Source organism: Poecilia reticulata, chromosome 12 (assembly GCF_904066995.2).
Source record: "Poecilia reticulata chromosome 12, P_reticulata-male-v2, whole genome shotgun sequence".
In the NCBI taxonomy this organism is placed as follows: Eukaryota; Metazoa; Chordata; class Actinopteri; order Cyprinodontiformes; family Poeciliidae; genus Poecilia; species Poecilia reticulata.
This window is the reverse complement of record NC_088841.1, coordinates 27,357,495-27,378,926: the sequence shown is the minus strand read 5'-3', so window position 1 is coordinate 27,378,926 and position 21,432 is coordinate 27,357,495. Positions and strand designations below refer to the sequence as shown.

Sequence of the window (21,432 nt, the reverse complement as noted above, 5' to 3'; positions counted from 1 at the left end):
GATATTAGCATTAGCACCTAGCATGTGCTCCAGTTCTCCAACCCGATCTATACAAAATAACAGTTAGCATGCATCAAATGATATAAAGGTGTAATAGCAACTCAAATGAAAATATCCAAACACTTATCATTAATACAGAAGGAAAAATAAACATTTGAACAATATAAATGAAAGGATTACAATAGATTATAAAACTCGCCTCTCCCCAGTGGAACGAATAACAAAAGGGGAGAGGAAATTAATAACTTCATATTTATAATAGTCCTGGAGGACCCTGAACAAAAGAAGAAGAAAATAAGGCGGAGTTGGAGGACCAAACCTCTTATAGTACACAGAGGAACACAGCAACAGTCAAGTAGAAGCAGACAAATACATAAAAGAACACATTTTGTGGAAATATAAAACTATTAATATAGACCCAGTTACATTCGCAGCTTGTCACTTTGCTGGTCACTGGGATATTTCTGTTCTATTCTAGCTGCATGTATGGAGCTGGTAGCTTTTGAACCTTTTTATTAGAGACAGTCCAGACACATGAACAGAATGAGCTGTGCTTCCTGACCGATGGTTAATGGTTTCTGAAGGTTAATTACATAGATTTACTATGTTAGCCTCACTCCAGCTGTTGCTGTGAAACAACAAGCCTCCTCCTTTCACAGGTATAGCATGAACAGGTGAGCCAACACTGGCTGCAACACTAAACACGTTAGTTTAAAGCACAGGTGTCAAACACAAGGCCCGGGGGCCAAATCTGGCCCGCCGCAGCTTTTTATGTGGCCCTCTGGACTCCAAATTACATCAATAAGTCCGTCCAGTTTTTCACAAATCTGCAAAAATCACACAAAATCAACAAATTTCCAAATTTTTTCCTGATTTTACTGCTAATTTTCTCAAAATTGGTCAAAAACGTTGAATCCGTAACCGATATGACGAGTGATGGTCACATTTGACATCATACATTAGCGTAAATATTGTAAAAAAATAACAATTACAAATATTTCTTAATATTCACCACAAAATCTGTCATTTTGATTGCAAAAATAAACACTAAAATAATCACAAATCCCAGAGGAACAGCTATTTATTGATATTTTAGCAGTTTTATTGGTTTTATCAATAGATTCTGGTGCAACCGGCCCTTTAAGAACGTTCAGATTTTTGATTCGGCCCAAAATAAAAATGAGTTTGACACCACTGGTTTAAAGGAAGTAATGTTCTGCATATACTTCTAAAACATTTACCCACACGGCTTTGAGCTTTAGACTTTGTTGTTTAGCATCTTCTTTAGCATTAGCGAGCATTAGCTTCCCCCGGGGGAGTGAACAGACATCGAAACTCAAACCATAAAGAAACGTTGGTCAGAATCTAAACTTGCATCAAGCTAATAATGGTAACTTACCTCGAGAGAAAGACTTCATGATCTGCAGAAAAAGGACGAAAACCAGGAAGTGCGACGCTCTGAAGTGCACGGGGTCGACCAGGCCGGAGCCCAGGGGCAAATCATCGGGGCTGTGATGAGTTTTGTAATTTATCCAAGTATCTTTCAATCAACTTATATCCACATTTGAGTAGCTTCTGCATAGGTTTTGTTTATGTTGCTTATCAGTCTGCATTGCGTCAATCTCAGGGTCCCCCTAGTGGCTGAGTGGCCACTAGGGGGGCCATTGACCCAAAGGTTAGAAATCAGTAACCTGATGGGGCCAACCAGCAAGGAAAACTTCCCCATAAAATGAAGGGTTTCTGTCTTTGTGATGAAGAGTCAGTGTAAAACATGATGTAAATAAATGAGAAATGCAGAAATATGTGATATGTCAGGCATAACATCGGTTGTTCAGATCAGCCCAGTTTACTTACCGTACAAACACAGCTGCCCTCACCTTTCCAGCAGCCGATTCAGTAGATATTTATGACTCAGGATGACATCAAAAGCTGCAGATGGTTGTTAATCCGTCTGTTTTCTACTGATCGTCGCCGACCTTTCCTGATGACTGGCGTCTGCAGTGACCTTCTTTTCCTTTGACATGGAGTCTGTGGAATAAAATAAAAATGAGTCATGGCCAAGTTTTTATTGTTGTCGTTTTGATTTTCTTATTCCAAAGGACAAAACATGTAGGTACTATGTCAATGAGTTATCAGTGAGTTAAGAGCTGTTGGGAATATAAGCAGAACACGTTGCAGAAATCCAACAAATCCATCGTTAACTCAACATTCATCAAAGTTCACGACCTGGTGTGGAGTTATATTCCACAAGTTCTGTTACTTGCAAATAATTTACAAAGAGAGACAGCACTTGTAACTTGAGGGGATCATAATTACTTTTAAAAGAAAGTCAGGATATACAAATATAACCTGTGTTAATGGAAATAATCTTCGGATCAACCAGTCAAAAGAAACCAAATATGTCATAATTACATATTTGTATAAAATATGTAATTATTATATGTGTATAAAATATAACTATATTATATTATTATATATAATAATATATATTATATATAATATATTAACTGAAGGTTAATAATATAATATAATATTATATTATTATTTTATAATATAATATTATAAAATATAACTTTTATATGTGTATAAAAGTGAGGGGAAAAAAGGCTAAAAGTCAATATTTCTTTAAATATTCTGGACTATTTATTGTATGTGGGTTAGCAAAGGGAGTCGCTAACCAGAAGCTAACGCTGTTTGGCGGGCAAGGCCTGGAAAAGTTTGGGACTTTTGAGAGAAAGTAAAGAAAACATACGATTTCTTTTTGCTCATTTCAACGTGTCATATGTTAATTTTAAACTGAAAACGAATAGTGAATAAAAAAATTACAAAGCTAATATGAAGGGACGATATTAAATAAACTCGCGCCCAGACGTTGCTCTGTTAGCAGACTCGGCTAACTAGCATTAGCTTAGCAGCTAGCATGCTACTAGGCGTAAGAAGTATGGAGTTGTTCACACTTCTAACATTAACTTTACACTTTGTTCGCGTTTGCAATCTAATCTTGTGCCACAATATAAACGTACGGTGCGTTATGAATAATTTTAAGTATCTAAAAATAGAAATACAAACGATATTGAATCATATGTGTAGTTACACTGCCCAACCAGCAGATGGCTCCAAAACAGCGTCCTTACTTTATTTATTGTTTAACCATGAAAAAATAATAATTTAAAAAGCGCCACAGAGAAACTATTAGTATTAGAAATTATTAGTAAATAATAATTTACTAATAAATAAGCAGTTATTTCAAGCAGTGAAATAACTGCTTGAAGTTGCACCTGCTGGGTGACGTTGCATCAAGCAACCACCAGATGGCTCTAAAGCTAACTTTGTTAAAATGCATATTGTAATGTTTTAAGCAAGTTTTAAAAAATAACAAAAAGTATTTTTTAAAGTTACTTCTACTGTTCTTTTTCTTTTAGCTTAACAACACTGGATTATTCAAAATACATAATAAAACTTTTTTTTAATCGCTATTACTGCGGTAGTTGTTGATTTGCATATTTTTATTTAATTTTTGTTGTGATTACGCGTCAAACTGTTTTCTTAAAACGATCATTTGGGTTCGGATTGGTATCACCTGGTTTCTGCTGTTTGAAGTGACAGAAGTGGAAGTCGTGGTGGATTTCCCCACGGCCCATGAACGCATCCCCGTCCCGTTGGCAATGACGTGTCAGGAAGCCCCGGAAGCTGTCAGTAGTGTCTCCAAAATGGCCTACCAGACCCTCCAGCAGGAATATCTACAGATTCCTGTTGTTACCAGGGCTTACACCACGGCCTGCGTCCTCACCACGGCTGCAGTGGTAAGAACAACCCGAACCGAGCCGAGCCGAGCCGGACCGAACCGAACCGAGTCGGTCGGTCGGGACTGTGCTGGTTTCTGTTGAGCTCCAGATGTTTCTGTTGCAGATCCGAGTGGGAGCTCTCATTCAGGACGTTAGCTTCACGTTTAGTCTTGTTCCGAGCCGAGAGCTCGGTCAGGGTTCGGTTCCGGTCCGTTTAACTCTGCCATGAGCGCAGTCAGAGATTATAATCTGGTTTTATTTAGTCTCGAGCGGTTGGTGGGGGGGACCCTGAACGCACCATTCACATTTTTACCTTCAGCCTGAACCCAGGAGGGTTTTATTGACAGTTAAATCGGTTTTATAGCTTTAATCGTGAATTGTTGGTTGTGTGTGTGGAGTTCAGACTGATGGTGACCCGGACCTGACCCCCAGCTCGGAGCAAACCCACCGGGCTGCGGGTTCTGGGTGGTTCGAGTCCGGTAGAGCAGCTGATGTTGAGGGGGAACCTCCAGGTGTTCCTGAACAGCTGGCAGAAGCACCGACTCTCCATCCAAACCCGTAATCTGAGCAGAACTGGGAGGAAGGCTCAGCTTCCCGCTGAGGTTAAAGGTTAAAGTTACGGCTCTTTCTCCAGTAGCAGCCAGTTTACCAGCGAATCTGAGGAGGCCTCTGACTGAAGGCTGTCATGACATGCTAGCAGCTCAACATCCGGCAAGCAGAGATGATATTCCACAGGATGGCATGATCAGCTGCTTTTCCACCTCCTTTGCTTCTGCCACTCATGGGGTTTGAGAGACGTTGGAGTTGGGGATAAGACCCTAGGGCTTTAGGGTCACAGTTCAGGGGTCATTTAAGGCAGTGGTGTCAAACTCATTTTTGTTTTGGGCCGAATCAAAAATCTGAACGTTCTTAAAGGGCCGGTTGCACCAGAATCTATTGATAAAACCAATAAAACTGTTAAAATATCAATAAATAGCTGTTCCTCTGGGATTTGTGATTATTTTAGTGTTTATTTTTGCAATCAAAATGACAGATTTTGTGGTGAATATTAAGAAATATTTGTAATCGTTATTCTTTTACAATATTTACACTAATGTATGATGTCAAATGTGACCATCACTCGTCATATCGGTTACGGATTCAACGTTTTTGACCAATTTTGAGAAAATTAGCAGTAAAATCAGGGAAAAATGTGGAAATTTGTTGATTTTTGTGTGATTTTTGCAGATTTGTGAAAAACTGGAAGGACTTATTGATGTAATTTGGAGTCCAGAGGGCCACATAAAAAGCTGCGGCGGGCCAGATTTGGCCCCCAGGCCTTGAGTTTGACACCAGTGATTTAAGGTTTAGATGTGCTAATCAGATGCTCCCAGTTGCTATAGCGACGACTACGCATCGTGATAAATGTAATCCATGCAGCTGCTCAGCATCCAGAAGCAGAGGGGTTAATTCTCCAAAACAGCTGAACCAGAAACCGATTAGCCAATCAGAGCTGAGGCAGCAGAGCCGCTGCGTCATGATTGGAGTGATTCAGCCGTGACGTTGGGACCAGGATGGACCCCCTCAGGCTCAGGGTTCCCAGCGTTAATCCAGCTCAGGTTGACCACAACCTCTGGAATAATCCCGGTTTCCTCCCACAGCAACTGGAGATCATCACACCGTTCCAGCTCTACTTCAACCCAGACCTGATTCTGAAGAACTACCAGGTACCAAGTCGCTCCTCCACCTTTCAGAAAAACCGGGTCAGAACCAACGCAGCTGAAGGATTTTCTCTTGTCTTCTCAGATATGGAGACTCTTCACCAACTTCCTGTTCTTCGGTCCAGTCGGCTTCAATTTCCTGTTCAACATGATATTTCTGTATCCTGCTGGTTTGCATGTTTCTGTTTCGCAGCAGCAGATGTTGCTGCTGACGCGGCGCAAGAGGTTCTGAAGCACAGCTGCAGCTAACGATTGGCTTAGCAATCAATTACTCTGATGATTAATCGGTTACTCTGATGATTAATCAGTTATTCTGACGATTAATCGGTTATTCTGACGATTAATCGGTTATTCTGACGATTAATCGGTTATTCTGACGATTAATCGGTTATTCTGACGATTAATCGGTTACTCTGACGATTAATCGGTTATTCTGACGATTAATCGGTTATTCTGAAGATTAATCGGTTACTCTGACGATTAATCGGTTATTCTGAAGATTAATTGAGGAATCAGATAAATGTTTTTTTTACATTTTACAGATTTTTCATTGAACATCTTAAACTTATTTTATAAAATGTTAGAAGTATATTAAAAGAAGCAAATAAAGAAATAATTCATCATAGTGAAAGTTAGAAAGTCAACATTTGATCGTTGTTCACTATCAGTTAGTTTTGAGCCCAGTCAGTGTTTTTTGGGCCCAGTCTGTTTTTTGGCCCAGTCAGTATTTTTTTGGGCCCAGTCAGTGTGTTTCCAGCCCAGTCTGTGTGTTTTTTTGGGCCCAGTCAGTGTGTTTTGGGCCCAGTCTGTGTTTTTTGGCCCAGTCAGTGTGTTTCCAGCCCAGTCTGTGTTTTTTGGGCCCAGTCAGTGTGTTTTGGGCCCAGTCTGTGTTTTTTGTCCCAGTCGGTGTGTTTTGGGCCCAGTCTGTGTTTTTTGTCCCAGTCTGTATATGTTTTTGGCCCAGTCTGTGTTTTTTGTCCCAGTCGGTGTGTTTTGGGCCCAGTCTGTGTTTTTTGTCCCAGTCGGTGTGTTTTGGGCCCAGTCTGTGTTTTTTGTCCCAGTCTGTGTTTTTTGGCCCAGTCAGTGTGTTTTTTGGGCCCAGTCTGTGTTTTTTGTCCCAGTCTGTGTGTTTTTGGCCCAGTCTGTGTTTTTTGGCCCAGTCAGTGTGTTTTTTGGGTCCAGTCTGTGTTTTTTGGCCCAGTCAGTGTGTTTTTTGGGTCCAGTCTGTGTTTTTTGGCCCAGTCAGTGTGTTTTTTGGGCCCAGTCTGTGTTTTTTGGCCCAGTCTGTGTTTTTTGGCCCAGTCAGTGTGTTTTTTGGGTCCAGTCTGTGTTTTTTGTCCCAGTCGGTGTGTTTTTGGCCCAGTCGGTGTGTTTTTGGCCCAGTCGGTGTGTTTTTGGCCCAGTCGGTGTTTTTTTGGCCCAGTCGGTGTGTTTTTTGGGCCCAGTCAGTGTTTTTTTGGGCCCAGTCAGTGTTTTTTTGGCCCAGTCTGTGTGTTTTGGGCCCAGTCGGTGTGTTTTTGGCCCAGTCGGTGTGTTTTTGGCCCAGTCGGTGTGTTTTTGGCCCAGTCGGTGTTTTTTTGGCCCAGTCGGTGTGTTTTTGGCCCAGTCAGTGTGTTTTTTGGGCCCAGTCAGTGTTTTTTTGGCCCAGTCTGTGTGTTTTGGGCCCAGTCGGTGTGTTTTTGGCCCAGTCGGTGTGTTTTTGGCCCAGTCGGTGTTTTTTTGGCCCAGTCGGTGTGTTTTGGGCCCAGTCAGTGTGTTTTTGGGCCCAGTCAGTGTTTTTTTGGCCCAGTCTGTGTGTTTTGGGCCCAGTCGGTGTGTTTTGGGCCCAGTCTGTGTTTTTTTGGCCCAGTCAGTGTGTTTTTTGGGCCCAGTCTGTGTTTTTTGTCCCAGTCGGTGTGTTTTTTGGCCCAGTCTGTGTTTTTTGTCCCAGTCGGTGTGTTTTTTGGCCCAGTCTGTGTTTTTTGTCCCAGTCGGTGTGTTTTTTGTCCCAGTCGGTGTGTTTTTTGGGCCCAGTCTGTGTTTTCTGTCCCAGTCGGTGTGTTTTTTGGCCCAGTCAGTGTGTTCTTTGGGCCCAGTCTGTGTCCAGGCCCAGTCTCTGCATGCTTTCCCTAACCGATGGGTCCCAGGTACCGGTACTGCCGGATGTTGGAGGAAGGCTCCTTCAGGGGCCGGACGGCTGACTTCGTCTTCATGTTCCTGTTCGGCGGCCTGCTGATGACCGTATCCTTCCGCCTCGGGGCGTTTCCATGGAAACGCCATGTTCCAGCGCCGGAGATGGCGGGAAGCTGTCCGAGACCCACAAAGCGAGTCTGACAGCAGGCGCATGTGAACCCGTGGCTCCTTTAACGCTCTGAGCAGATCTTCGGCATCTTCGTCAGCCTGGTCTTCCTCGGCCAGGCCTTCACCATCATGCTGGTGTACATCTGGAGCCGCAGGAACCCCAACGTGCGCATGAACTTCTTCGGCCTGCTGAACTTCCAGGCGCCCTTCCTGCCCTGGGTGCTGATGGGGTTCTCCCTCCTGCTGGGGAACTCCATCATCGTCGACCTGCTCGGTCCGTCATGCCGCCGCCGCCGTCACGCCGAGCCGAGCCGAGCCGAGCCGAGCCGCATCAGAACTCATCCTCCATTTTGTTTCCAGGGATCGCTGTGGGTCACGTCTACTACTTCCTGGAGGACGTTTTCCCCAACCAGCCTGGAGGCGGACGCTGGCTGAGGACGCCGTCCATCATGTGAGGACAGACAGTCACTGGTTTATTCAACTTTCATTTAGATTTGCTTTTTGACGTTTGTTACATGTATTTATTATAATTTAGTTTATTTTAAAAAGGTGAAGTGAAGGATTAGATTTTAGTCATTAATCTCTAATTGAATGTGATCAAAACAGCTGGTTCTGTTCCAGATTATGACCCGGTTTCGGTCCGGATTACGACCCGGTTCCGGTCCAGATTATCAGATGGTTCCGGTCCAGATTATCAGATGGTTCCGGTCCAGATTATCAGATGGTTCCGGTCCAGATTATCAGATGGTTCCGGTCCAGATTATCAGATGGTTCCGGTCCAGATTATCAGATGGTTCCGGTCCAGTTTACGACCCGGTTCTGGTCCATATTACGACTCGGTTCCGGTCCAGATTTTTGTCCCGGTTCCGGTCCAGATTATCAGATGGTTCCGGTCCAGATTTTGTCCCGGTTCCGGTCCAGATTACGACCCGGTTCCGGTCCAGATTACGACCTGGTTCCGGTCCAGATTACGACCCGGTTCCGGTCCAGATTATCAGATGGTTCCGGTCCAGATTATCAGATGGTTCCGGTCCAGATTATCAGATGGTTCCGGCCCAGATTACGACCCGGTTCCGGTCCAGATTATCAGATGGTTCCGGTCCAGATTATCAGATGGTTCCGGTCCAGATTATCAGATGGTTCCGGTCCAGATTATCAGATGGTTCCGGCCCAGATTACGACCCGGTTCCGGTCCAGATTATCAGATGGTTCCGGTCCAGATTATCAGATGGTTCCGGTCCAGATTACGACCCGGTTCCGGTCCAGATTATCAGATGGTTCCGGTCCAGATTATCAGATGGTTCCGGTCCAGATTACGACCCGGTTCCGGTCCAGATTATCAGATGGTTCCGGTCCAGATTATCAGATGGTTCCGGTCCAGATTATCAGATGGTTCCGGTCCAGATTACGACCCGGTTCCGGTCCAGATTATCAGATGGTTCCGGTCCAGATTATCAGATGGTTCCGGTCCAGATTACGACCCGGTTCCGGTCCAGATTATCAGATGGTTCCGGTCCAGATTATCAGATGGTTCCGGTCCAGATTACGACCCGGTTCCGGTCCAGATTATCAGATGGTTCCGGTCCAGATTATCAGATGGTTCCGGTCCAGATTACGACCCGGTTCCGGTCCAGATTATCAGATGGTTCCGGTCCAGATTATCAGATGGTTCCGGTCCAGATTACGACCCGGTTCCGGTCCAGATTATCAGATGGTTCCGGTCCAGATTATCAGATGGTTCCGGTCCAGATTATCAGATGGTTCCGGTCCAGATTACGACCCGGTTCCGGTCCAGATTATCAGATGGTTCCGGTCCAGATTATCAGATAATTCCGGTCCAGATTTTGTCCCGGTTCCGGTCCAGTAGAACAGGACTCGGCTCTTGAGTCAAACTGATGTTTTATTGTTTCTGTTTTTGTCGGATCAAAGGTGATCCGTGGCTAAATGAAAATCTGAAAAGTGTGGCATGCATTTGCATGGTGGGCGTGTGGGGCCGGCCTCCCGCCCCGCAGCATGACGCTGCCATCGGCGTGGCTCAGCTTCCTGTCTCTGGCTCCGCCCACAGAAAGATGCTGTTCGACACGCCGGAGGAAGACGCCAACTACAACCCGCTGCCCGAGGATCGGCCCGGCGGCTTCGCCTGGGGGGAGGGCCAGCGGCTGGGCGGCTAGCCCCGCGGTGCCTTCAGGGACCCTCCGGCGCAGACGGGACGGACGCGCCGGGCGCCTCCCGGTGTTCTGGTGAAGGACGCCAAACAGCCTGGACTGCTGTGGAGGAAACCGTTTTGTTGTTTGTGCTTTCGGCTTCAGAAACTCTCGGCCGGCGCCGAGTCGTCCCGCCGCCGCCGCGGCTCGGGGACCGCAGGACAAACGTTTGGACAATGAGTCTGCGGGACTCCATGTTTGTCTCGTCTCAGATTAAAATCCTGACGTGTGAAAAAGATTTAACTGTAAAACAGAATTTATTCCTTCTTTTCCATTTCGCCTTTTAAACAAATAAATGTGAGCAGCAGCAGCGGAAACGTTTCATTCACAGGGATTGAACCGACTGCAGGCCAGGCGGAGGACAAAGAGGACACGGCTGGCAGCAGGAATCAAACCACCGACCGCTCCGACTCCCTCCAGTCCGGCTCCCATGGTTACCACAGTAGGGAGACTGGCCTAGTCAAAGTGTTCAGTTACGTCCATATAAACACAGAATGTGGAAAAAACCGCAGAGCTGGTTCTGGTTCTGGTTCTGTTGGACCTCGGTGTTGATCACCTCACAGAACCGACCGGAGAGTCCAGGACTCGATAGGGAAGCTTCTCATCAGAGAGGTCAAAGGTCACATGTGGGGGGAACCCCAAGGTTCAGTCCTAGGGCCCTGATATTCAGTATCTATCTGCTCAGGAAGATCAGCCACCATAACTATGATGCACAGCTCTACAGGATGACGTCACCAGGTGACCTTTGACCCCATCCAGTCCCTGAACAGATGCTGAGAACAGATCAATGTGTGGACAAAACTGAGGCTGTTATTATTGGACCGAACCATCTAGATCTAGACCAGGGGTGGACGGCACCGGTCCTGGAGGTCCGGAGTCCTGCTGCTCTTAACGTCACTCTGGTCCAACACACCTGGGTCCAACACACCTGGATCCAACACACATGGGTCCAACACACCTGGGTCCAACACACCTGGATCCAACACACCTGGATCCAACACACCTGGATCCAACACACCTGGATCCAACACACCTGGATCCAACACACCTGGATCCAACACACATGGGTCCAACACACCTGGGTCCAACACACCTGGATCCAACACACCTGGATCCAACACACCTGGATCCAACACACATGGGTCCAACACACCTGGGTCCAACACACCTGGATCCAACACACCTGGATCCAACACACCTGGATCCAACACACCTGGGTCCAACACACCTGGATCCAACACACCTGGGTCCAACACACCTGGATCCAACACACCTGGATCCAACACACCTGGATCCAACAGACCTGGATCCAACACACCTGGGTCCAACACACCTGGATCCAACACACCTGGATCCAACAGACCTGGATCCAACAGACCTGGATCCAGGATCCAACACACCTGGATCCAACACACCTGGATCCAACAGACCTGGATCCAACACACCTGGATCCAACACACCTGGATCCAACACACCTGGATCCAACACACCTGGATCCAACAGACCTGGATCCAGGATCCAACACACCTGGATCCAACACACCTGGATCCAACAGACCTGGATCCAGGATCCAACACACCAGGATCCAACACACCTGGATCCAACAGACCTGGATCCAGGATCCAACACACCTGGATCCAACACACATGGGTCCAACACACCTGGATCCAACACACCTGGGTCCAACACACCTGGGTCCAACACACCTGGATCCAACACACCTGGATCCAACACACCTGGATCCAACACACCTGGATCCAACACACCTGGATCCAACACACCTGGATCCAACACACATGGGTCCAACACACCTGGGTCCAACACACCTGGATCCAACACACCTGGATCCAACACACCTGGATCCAACACACCTGGATCCAACACACCTGGATCCAACACACCTGGATCCAACACACATGGGTCCAACACACCTGGATCCAACACACCTGGGTCCAACACACCTGGATCCAACACACCTGGGTCCAACACACCTGGATCCAACACACCTGGATCCAACACACCTGGATCCAACAGACCTGGATCCAACACACCTGGATCCAACAGACCTGGATCCAACAGACCTGGATCCAGGATCCAACACACCTGGATCCAACACACCTGGATCCAACAGACCTGGATCCAACACACCTGGATCCAACACACCTGGATCCAACACACCTGGATCCAACAGACCTGGATCCAGGATCCAACACACCTGGATCCAACACACCTGGATCCAACAGACCTGGATCCAGGATCCAACACACCAGGATCCAACACACCTGGATCCAACAGACCTGGATCCAGGATCCAACACACCTGGATCCAACACACCTGGATCCATCACACCTGGATCCAACAGACCTGGATCCAGGATCCAACACACCTGGATCCAACACACCTGGATCCAACACACCTGGGTCCAGCAGCTGAATCGGTTCAGTCCGGTTCTGCTGACGAGCTCAGTATGTGACTCAGGTGTTGAAGTGGAGACGCATCTGAAAGCTGCAGGAGGCCCTGCAGGCCCGGAGCCGGAGCTGGAGCTGGAGCTGGAGCTGGAGCTGGAGCTGCCCACCCCTGATCTAGAGTTACAGATCTAGAGTCAAGAAAAATGTTCAGTTATTACAACTCAAACCAGCGATCAGCCCAAAACCTAGAAGTAGTGATGACCCCTGACCCTTCGGTTCCTCACCACCCGGTTCTACACCACCTGGATCTACACCACCTGGATCTATACCACCCAGTTCTGACTAGAACGAGGAGGGTGGAAGCACCACCCGGTTCTACACCACCTAGATGTAGAACTAGATGGTTCTACATCATCTAGTTCTACACCACTCTACATCATGTGGGTCTACACCACCCAGTTCTACACCATCTAGATCTACATCACCTGGTTCTACTCCACTCAGTTCTACACCACCTGGTTCTACACCACCTGGTTCTACACCACCTAGTTCTATACCACCTGGTTCTACACCACCTAGTTCTATACCACCTGGTTCTACACATCCGGGTGGTGTAGAACCATCTAGATGTACAACTAGATGGTTCTACATCATCTAGTTCTACACCATCTAGTTCTACACCACTCAATTCTACATCACCTGGTTCTACTCCACCTGGTTCTATACCACTTAGTTCTACACATCCGGGTGGTGTAGAACCATCTAGATGTAGAACTAGATGGTTCTACATCATCTAGTTCTACACCACCTACTTCTATACCACCTGGTTCTACATCACCTAGTTCTACACCACCCGGTTGATGTAGAACCATCTAGTTCTACATCTAGATGTAGAACTAGATGGTTCTACACCACCTAGTTCTACATCATCCGGTTCTACACCTCCTGGTTCTACACCATTTAGTTCTACACCACTCAGTTCTACATCACCTAGTTCTACACCACCTGGTTCTACACAACCTGGTTCTACACCACCTGGTTCTACATCACCTGGTTCTACACCACCTGGTTCTACACAACCTGGTTCTACACCACCTGGTTCTACATCACCTAGTTCTACACCACCTGGTTCTACACAACCTGGTTCTACACCACCTGGTTCTACACAACCTGGTTCTACACCACCTGGTTCTACATCACCTGGTTCTACATCACCTGGTTCTACACCACCTAGTTCTACACCATCCGGTTGATGTAGAACCATCTAGTTCTACATCTAAATGTAGAACTAGATGGTTCTACATCATCTAGTTCTACACCGGTGGTGTAGAACCGGGTGGTGTAGAACCATCTAGATGTAGAACCATCTAGTTCTACATCTAAATGTAGAACTAGATGGTTCTACACCACCTACTTCTATACCACCTGGTTCTACGCCACTCAGTTTTAAAGCTACAGGCTCTCTGTAGCTCAGAGAATAAACTAGTTTATAAATCAGTTTAGCACCACATTAAAGATGATCTACTGTTGTCATAGCAACCTTCCTGACCTCTCAGGTTCTGGTTCTGGTTCTGGTTCTGGTTCTGCATCAGAACCAGTTACCCTGAGGTGTCGAGATAGAAGCACAACCTGCAGAACTTCCTGTAAACAACTTGTAAAAAATGAAATCATTTTTCTTTGAATGAAAAATTGGTGTATAAATAATAAATTGAAGGAGGAGGTTGGGGAATATGTTCATACTTCACGGTGTGTCTCACGGTGTGAGCATGTTTGGAACAAATAGATGGTCAATCTCGATCCTTGCGTCTGTTATCCGTTGAAACGAATAAATCTGCGGTCTCCCACTTTTTCCGGAGGTTTTGAACGCGTCAGAGGCAGATCTAGCTTGTTAGCCCCGGTGTAGCAAAGATGCAGCTAGCTCTGAGTAAAACATTTGGCCAGAAACCAGTCAAGTTCCAGCTGGAGGAAGATGGAGACTTTTACATGGTGGGATCAGAGGTATGTCCGTGTGTGTGGTCACTGGTGCTGGAGGGCTGCTTCCCAGTAAAACCAGTCTGGGCTCTCCATCCTGCTAGCACGCTAGCCGCCGTTAGCACGCTAGCCGCCGTTAGCATGCTAACGCAGCTGTAAACAAAGACCTTAGTGGTTCTCGATTCATTCTGAGACCCAAAAACGGCTCATTAAATAAAAACTAGGTTATAAACTTAATAGTCTGTAACCGAACAGCTGGAGAATATTAATAATGACGTTTATTTCACAGCCTGCTGCTGATTTACGCTGTTTTTTTACCGCAATTTGTCAGTTTTTATAGACTAAAATGTAAGCTCATTTTTTAAGGTTTGGAAACTGATTTTAACAATAAAAAGACTAAATGCACTAAATTAATACATTTTACACTATTTAAAGAAACTAAAATATCGGTTTGTATGTCTGAAAGTGAAGGAATCTCCAGATTTCTGCGTTTTCTCGCTGATTTAAGCTGTAAAAATGCGTTTTGGTAGAAGAAAATTCAGCCGAACGTTGTGGTGGTTTGATACAGACTGAAACCTGTGAAGGGCTGATTTGCTCCCTGCATGTGATGCTCTGGTTCTGATCGGGTTCTGTTCCGGTCCGTCCAGGTCGGGAACTACCTGCGGATGTTCAGAGGCTCCCTCTACAAGCGCTACCCGTCGCTATGGAGACGGCTGGCCTCCGTGGAGGAGAGGAAGAAGATCATGGCTTCATCACACGGTGCGTCCTGCTGCTGCTTCTTCTTCTTCTTCTTCTTCTGCTGCTGTGACCATCAGAGAAACTTTAATCTGCCGCATGAAGAAGAATCGGTTCCTCTGCTGAAACATCAGGTTATCATGACAGGCGGTTTAATGAAGGAACAGTCAGTTTCCTCCCTTCATCGGCCTGAACGCTGCTGGGTAGAGCTGCTATAGACGACCTTTGACCCCCTGCTGTGTTCCTCCTGCTTACAGCCACCAGCGTGACGCTGCTGAAGGCCTCGGAGTGCGAGGAGATCTTCGACGGGAACGATGAGAAGTACAAGGCCGTGTCCATCAGCACCGAGCCTCCGGCGTACCTCAGGTAACCGGGTCGGGTCGGGTCGGGTCGCTGTCAGGGACCTCAGGCGATGATCCTTTCTGTTCCACTCGGGGTGTTTGATGATTGATCAGGTCAAAATTAAAACATAATGAAACTAACAACCAGCCACCTGGCCCGAGAAGGCCTGACAGGAGCCGACAGCATGGATAAGATCTAAACGCTGGAGACGGAGGTTTGAACCGTGAGCTACAGGAAACAAGGAGACGGACCGTTATCCTCCAACATGATGATCGGCCCACTTCCTGTCTGGGCAGGAAGTAGATTCCTCCACTTCCTGTCTGGGCAGGAAGCAGATCGGTCCACTTCCTGTCTGGGCAGGAAGAAGATCGGTCCACTTCCTGTCTGGGCAGGAAGTAGATTGGTCCACTTCCTGTCTGGGCAGGAAGCAGATCGGTCCACTTCCTGTCTGGGCAGGAAGAAGATTGGTCCACTTCCTGTCTGGGCAGGAAGCAGATCGGTCCACTTCCTGTCTGGGCAGGAAGAAGATCGGTCCACTTCCTGTCTGGGCAGGAAGTAGATTGGTCCACTTCCTGTCTGGGCAGGAAGCAGATTCCTCCACTTCCTGTCTGATCAGGAAGCAGATCGGTCCACTTCCTGTCTGGGCAGGAAGTAGATTGGTCCACTTCCTGTCTGACCAGGAAGCAGATTCCTCCACTTCCTGTCTGACCAGGAAGCAGATTGGTCCACTTCCTGTCTGATCAGGAAGCAGATCGGTCCACTTCCTGTCTGATCAGGAAGCAGATTGGTCCACTTCCTGTCTGATCAGGAAGCAGATTGATCCACTTCCTGTCTGATCAGGAAGTGGAGGAATCTACTTCCTGTCTGGGCAGGAAGTAGATTGGTCCACTTCCTGTCTGATCAGGAAGTGGAGGAATCTACTTCCTGTCTGGGCAGGAAGTAGATTGGTCCACTTCCTGTCTGGGCAGGAAGCAGATTGGTCCACTTCCTGTCTGATCAGGAAGCAGATTCCTCCACTTCCTGTCTGATCATGAAGCAGATTGGTCCACTTCCTGTCTGATCAGGAAGCAGATTGGTCCACTTCCTGTCTGATCAGGAAGCAGATTGGTCCACTTCCTGTCTGATCAGGAAGTGGAGGAATCTACTTCCTGTCTGGGCAGGAAGTAGATTGGTCCACTTCCTGTCTGATCAGGAAGTGGAGGAATCTACTTCCTGTCTGGGCAGGAAGTAGATTGGTCCACTTCCTGTCTGATCAGGAAGCAGATTGGTCCACTTCCTGTCGGATAAGGAAGCAGATTGGTCCACTTCCTGTCTGATCAGGAAGCAGATTGGTCCACTTCCTGTCTGATCAGGAAGCAGATTGGTCCACTTCCTGTCTGATCAGAAAGCAGATTCCTCCACTTCCTGTCTGATCAGGAAGCAGATTGGTCCACTTCCTGTGTCTGTTTCAGGGAGCAGAAGGCGAAGCGCAGCAGCCAGTGGGTTCCCACCTTACCCAACAGCTCCCATCACCTGGACGCCGTTCCGTCCTCCACCTCCATCAACAGGAACCGGATTGGCCGCGACAAGAAGAGGACCTTCCCCCTCTGGTGGGAAACCCCGCCCCCTGGGGAAACCCCGCCCCTTCATTTGAATATTAGAACGTGAAATGTTGATTCTGATTGGTTCTGCTGTCTGTAACCGGGTCGGTTCTGGTCGGTTCTGGTCTCCAGCTTCGATGACCACGACCCGGCGGTGATCCATGAGAACGCGGCGCAGGCGGAGTCGCTGGTTCCGATCCGGTTGGACATGGAGATCGACGGACAGAAGCTGAGAGACGCCTTCACCTGGAACATGAACGGTAACTGAGCCGGACCCGGTGCCGGTGCCAGAACCGGACCCGGGCCTGACGCTGCCCGTCCTCAGAGAAGCTGATGACGCCGGAGATGTTCGCCGAGATCCTGTGCGACGACCTGGACCTGAACCCGCTGGCCTTCGTCCCCGCCGTGGCGTCCGCCATCCGCCAGCAGATCGACTCGTATCCTAGCGACGGGCTGCTGGAGGAGCAGGCCGACCAGCGCGTCATCATCAAGGTGGGCGGAACCGGGCCGGGCCGGGCCGGGGCCGGGGCCGGGGCCGCAGGGCGGGTCTGACCTCCCTGTCTGTGTGCAGCTGAACATCCACGTGGGGAACATTTCTCTGGTGGACCAGTTTGAGTGGGACATGTCGGAGCGCGACAACTCGCCGGAGGCCTTCGCCCTGAAGCTGTGCTCCGAGCTCGGCCTGGGCGGAGAGTTCGTCACCACCATCGCCTACAGCATCCGGGGGCAGCTCAGCTGGCACCAGCGCACCTACGCCTTCAGGTGAGCGCCGCTGGGCCCTGACCCGGCTCTGACCCGGTTCTGACCAGGCTCTGACCCGGTGTTGACCTGGTTCTGACCCAGTTCTGACCTGGTGTTGACCCGGCTCTGACCTGGTTCTGACCCGGCTCTGACCCAGTTATCACCTATTTCTGACCCGGTTCTGACCCAGTTCTCACCTGGTACTGACCCGGTTCTGACCCGGTTCTGACCCAGTTCTCACCTGGTACTGACCCGGTTCTGACCCGGTTCTCACCCGGTTCTGACCCGGTTCTGACCCGGCTCTGACCTGGTTCTGACCCGGTTCTGACATGGTTCTGACCCGGTTCTGACCTGGTTCTGACCCGGCTCTGACCTGGTTCTGACATGGTTCTGACCCGGCTCTGACCTGGTTCTGACCCGGCTCTGACCTGGTTCTGACCCGGTTCTGACCTGGTTCTGACCCGGTTCTGACCCGGTTCTGACCCGGTTCTGACCCGGTTCTGACCTGGTTCTGACCCGGTTCTGACCCGGTTCTGACCTGGTTCTGACCCGGCTCTGACCTGGTTCTGACCCGGCTCTGACCTGGTTCTGACCCGGTTCTGACATGGTTCTGACCCGGTTCTGACCTAGTTCTGACCCGGTTCTGACCCGGCTCTGACCTGGTTCTGACCTGGTTCTGACCCGGCTCTGACCCGGTTCTGACCCGGCTCTGACCCGGCTCTGACCCGGCTCTGACCCGGTTCTGACCCGGCTCTGACCCGGCTCTGACCCGGTTCTGACCCGGCTCTGACCTGGTTCTGACATGGTTCTGACCCGGTTCTGACCTGGTTCTGACCCGGCTCTGACCTAGTTCTGACATGGTTCTGACCCGGTTCTGACCTGGTTCTGACCCGGCTCTGACCTGGTTCTGACCCGGCTCTGACCTGGTTCTGACCCGGCTCTGACCTGGTTCTGACCCGGTTCTGACCTGGTTCTGACCCGGTTCTGACCCGGTTCTGACATGGTTCTGACCCGGTTCTGACCTGGTTCTGACCTGGTTCTGACCCGGTTCTGACCTAGTTCTGACCCGGCTCTGACCTGGTTCTGACCCGGTTCTGACCCGGTTCTGACCCGGCTCTGACCTGGTTCTGACCTGGTTCTGACCTGGTTCTGACCCGGTTCTGACCTGGTTCTGACCCGGCTCTGACCTGGTTCTGACCTGGTTCTGACCTGGTTCTGACCTGGTTCTGACCCGGTTCTGACCTGGTTCTGACCTGGTTCTGACCTGGTTCTGACCTGGTTCTGACCCGGTTCTGACCTGGTTCTGACCCGGCTCTGACCTGGTTCTGACCCGGTTCTGACCTGGTTCTGACCCGGTTCTGACCTGGTTCTGACCCGGTTCTGACCTAGTTCTGACCTGGTTCTGACCCGGTTCTGACCCGGTTCTGACCTGGTTCTGACCTGGTTCTGACCTGGTTCTGACCCGGTTCTGACCCGGTTCTGACCCGGTTCTGACCCGGTGTTGACCTGGTTCTGACCTAGTCCTGACCTGGTTCTGACCCGGTTCTGACCCGGTTCTGACCCGGTTCTGACCCGGTGTTGACCTGGTTCTGACCCGGTTCTGACCCGGTTCTGACCCGGTTCTGACCCGGTTCTGACCTGGTTCTGACCCGGTTCTGACCTGGTTCTGACCTAGTCCTGACCTAGTTCTGACCTGGTTCTGACCTAGTCCTGACCCGGTTCTGACCCGGCTCTGACCTGGTTCTGACCTGGTTCTGACCCGGTTCTGACCCGGCTCTGACCTGGTTCTGACCCGGCTCTGACCCAGTTCTGACCCGGTTCTGACCCGGTTCTGACCCGGTTCCCCTCCCCAGTGAGAACCCGCTCCCCACGGTGGAGATCGCCATCAGGAACACCGGAGACGCCGACCAGTGGTGCCCCCTGCTGGAGACTCTGACAGACGCAGAAATGGAGAAGAAGATCCGAGACCAGGACAGAAACACAAGGTCAGAGGTCAAGTCCTAGATGTGCTGAGGGTCAGAGGTCAAGTCCTAGATAGACGAAGAGATTCATTTAATTAAGTTTTTTTATTTAATTTTTTTATTAAGTCAGACTACCAGTCTCCTGATGGATCATCCCTCCCTCCCTCTCTCTCTCTCTCTCTCTCTCTCCCTCCATCCCTCCGTCTCTTGTCCAAACGTGTCCCTCCGTCTCTCAGTTGGACTTAAACGTCCCTCAGTCTCTCCTCCTGATTCCAGTTTGTCTCCAAATCGTTTCTGACAAACTAAAATCTGTCGTCGGTTTTTATTCCACGTTTTTATTGTTTTTATTGATAAAAATGTTGAAAACCTCAAATGTTTTTCTGCTCTGGTTGTTTGCAGGAGAATCAGACGTCTGGCCAACACCGCCCCCTCCTGGTAGGACGCCTCCAGCACAGGCCCACCAGAACCATCTGGACCCACCAGAACCATCCAGAACCATCTGGACCCCCCAGAACCATCTGGACCCACCAGAACCATCTGGACCCACCAGAACCACCCAGAACCATCTGGACCCCCCAGAACCATCTGGACTCGCCAGAACCATCTGGACCCACCAGAACCACCCAGAACCATCTGGACCCGCCAGAACCATCTGGACTCGCCAGAACCATCTGGACCCGCCAGAACCATCTGGACCCACCAGAACCATCTGGACCCACCAGAACCACCCAGAACCATCTGGACCCCCCAGAACCATCTGGACTCGCCAGAACCATCTGGACCCACCAGAACCACCCAGAACCATCTGGACCCGCCAGAACCATCTGGACTCGCCAGAACCATCTGGACCCGCCAGAACCATCTGGACCCACCAGAACCACCCAGAACCATCTGGACCCGCCAGAACCATCTGGACCCACCAGAACCACCCAGAACCATCTGGACCCACCAGAACCATCTGGACCCACCAGAACCACCCAGAACCATCTGGACCCACCAGAACCATCTGGACCCACCAGAACCATCTGGACCCACCAGAACCACCCAGAACCATCTGGACCCGCCAGAACCATCTGGCCCGCCAGAACCATTTGGACCCACCAGAACCACCCAGAACCATCTGGACCCACCAGAACCATGTGGAACCATCTTGACCCACCAGAACCATCTGGACCCATCTGGACCACCCAGAACCATCTTGACCCACCAGAACCATCTGGACCCACCAGAACCATGTGGAACCATCTTGACCCACCAGAACCATCTGGACCCATCTGGACCCACCAGAACCATCTGGACCCACCAGAACCATCTGGACCGACTGCAGACCACCATGTCTCGCCTCATGTAGGTTTTGTTCTGACCCGTTTCTGCTCCACCGTGCGGCTGCAGGTTCTGGCCTCCAGAACCAGAACCTTCAGGCTCATCATGACGACGCGTCACTACCAGGTTGCCGTGGAAACCGCTGCCGAGCAACCAGAACAAACCGGTGCTCCTGGTTCCGCTTTGACCCGGTTCTGACCCGGTACAGGTTCTGCATGCAGACCGGGGTCACTTCATCTCTTCTTCTTTTGTAAATTGTTGGACCTTTATATTGACTGTTTTTATATGAAAACAATAAAACAAAGATTAACCGAGTGTCTCCTGGTGACGTCATCATTTCTGATCTGCTGACGGGCCGCGAAACAGACTGAACAGTTCAGGAACCGTTCATCTGAACGCCCA

At 49.4% G+C, this 21,432-nt stretch overlaps 2 protein-coding genes and 1 long non-coding RNA gene across 3 annotated transcripts; 2 read left to right on the top strand and 1 right to left on the bottom strand.

The window, feature by feature from the left end:
• Window positions 1-997: 997 nt before the first annotated feature.
• On the bottom strand, window positions 998-3,670 carry LOC145553965 (uncharacterized). The gene is made up of 2 exons (XR_014090027.1): window positions 3,581-3,670; window positions 998-2,028 (listed from the first exon to the last, which is right to left on the bottom strand). It is a non-coding gene; the product is annotated as an uncharacterized LOC145553965 (long non-coding RNA).
• On the top strand, window positions 3,652-10,207 carry derl2 (derlin 2). The gene is made up of 7 exons (XM_017307769.2): window positions 3,652-3,803; window positions 5,426-5,491; window positions 5,571-5,644; window positions 7,612-7,705; window positions 7,844-8,039; window positions 8,126-8,216; window positions 9,831-10,207. The coding sequence occupies exons 1-7, from the start codon at window positions 3,666-3,668 to the stop codon at window positions 9,934-9,936; spliced, it is 765 nt and encodes a 254-aa protein (XP_017163258.1). The 5' UTR covers window positions 3,652-3,665; the 3' UTR covers window positions 9,937-10,207.
• A 4,012-nt stretch (window positions 10,208-14,219) lies between these two features.
• LOC103474056 (SWI/SNF-related matrix-associated actin-dependent regulator of chromatin subfamily B member 1-like) lies at window positions 14,220-21,345 on the top strand. Its single transcript, XM_081613078.1, has 9 exons — window positions 14,220-14,375; window positions 14,996-15,107; window positions 15,341-15,449; window positions 16,877-17,014; window positions 17,138-17,265; window positions 17,331-17,497; window positions 17,577-17,767; window positions 19,600-19,731; window positions 20,107-21,345. The coding sequence occupies exons 1-9, from the start codon at window positions 14,286-14,288 to the stop codon at window positions 20,144-20,146; spliced, it is 1,107 nt and encodes a 368-aa protein (XP_081469204.1). The 5' UTR covers window positions 14,220-14,285; the 3' UTR covers window positions 20,147-21,345.
• Window positions 21,346-21,432: the final 87 nt, after the last annotated feature.

What these genes read in the sequence shown, in the direction of transcription:
- LOC103474056 (XM_081613078.1), top strand. Translation starts at nt 14,286, where the DNA reads ATGCAGCTAGCTCTGAGTAAAACATTTGGCCAGAAACCAGTCAAGTTC. An exon ending in GATCATGGCTTCATCACACG is followed by an intron (nt 15,108 to 15,340) that starts GTGCGTCCTGCT and finishes TCCTGCTTACAG; the next exon opens with CCACCAGCGTGACGCTGCTG. An exon ending in ACCAGCGCGTCATCATCAAG is followed by an intron (nt 17,498 to 17,576) that starts GTGGGCGGAACC and finishes GTCTGTGTGCAG; the next exon opens with CTGAACATCCACGTGGGGAA.
- derl2 (XM_017307769.2), top strand. Translation starts at nt 3,666, where the DNA reads ATGACGTGTCAGGAAGCCCCGGAAGCTGTCAGTAGTGTCTCCAAAATG. An exon ending in TCCTCACCACGGCTGCAGTG is followed by an intron (nt 3,804 to 5,425) that starts GTAAGAACAACC and finishes TTCCTCCCACAG; the next exon opens with CAACTGGAGATCATCACACC. An exon ending in CTGTTCAACATGATATTTCT is followed by an intron (nt 5,645 to 7,611) that starts GTATCCTGCTGG and finishes GATGGGTCCCAG; the next exon opens with GTACCGGTACTGCCGGATGT.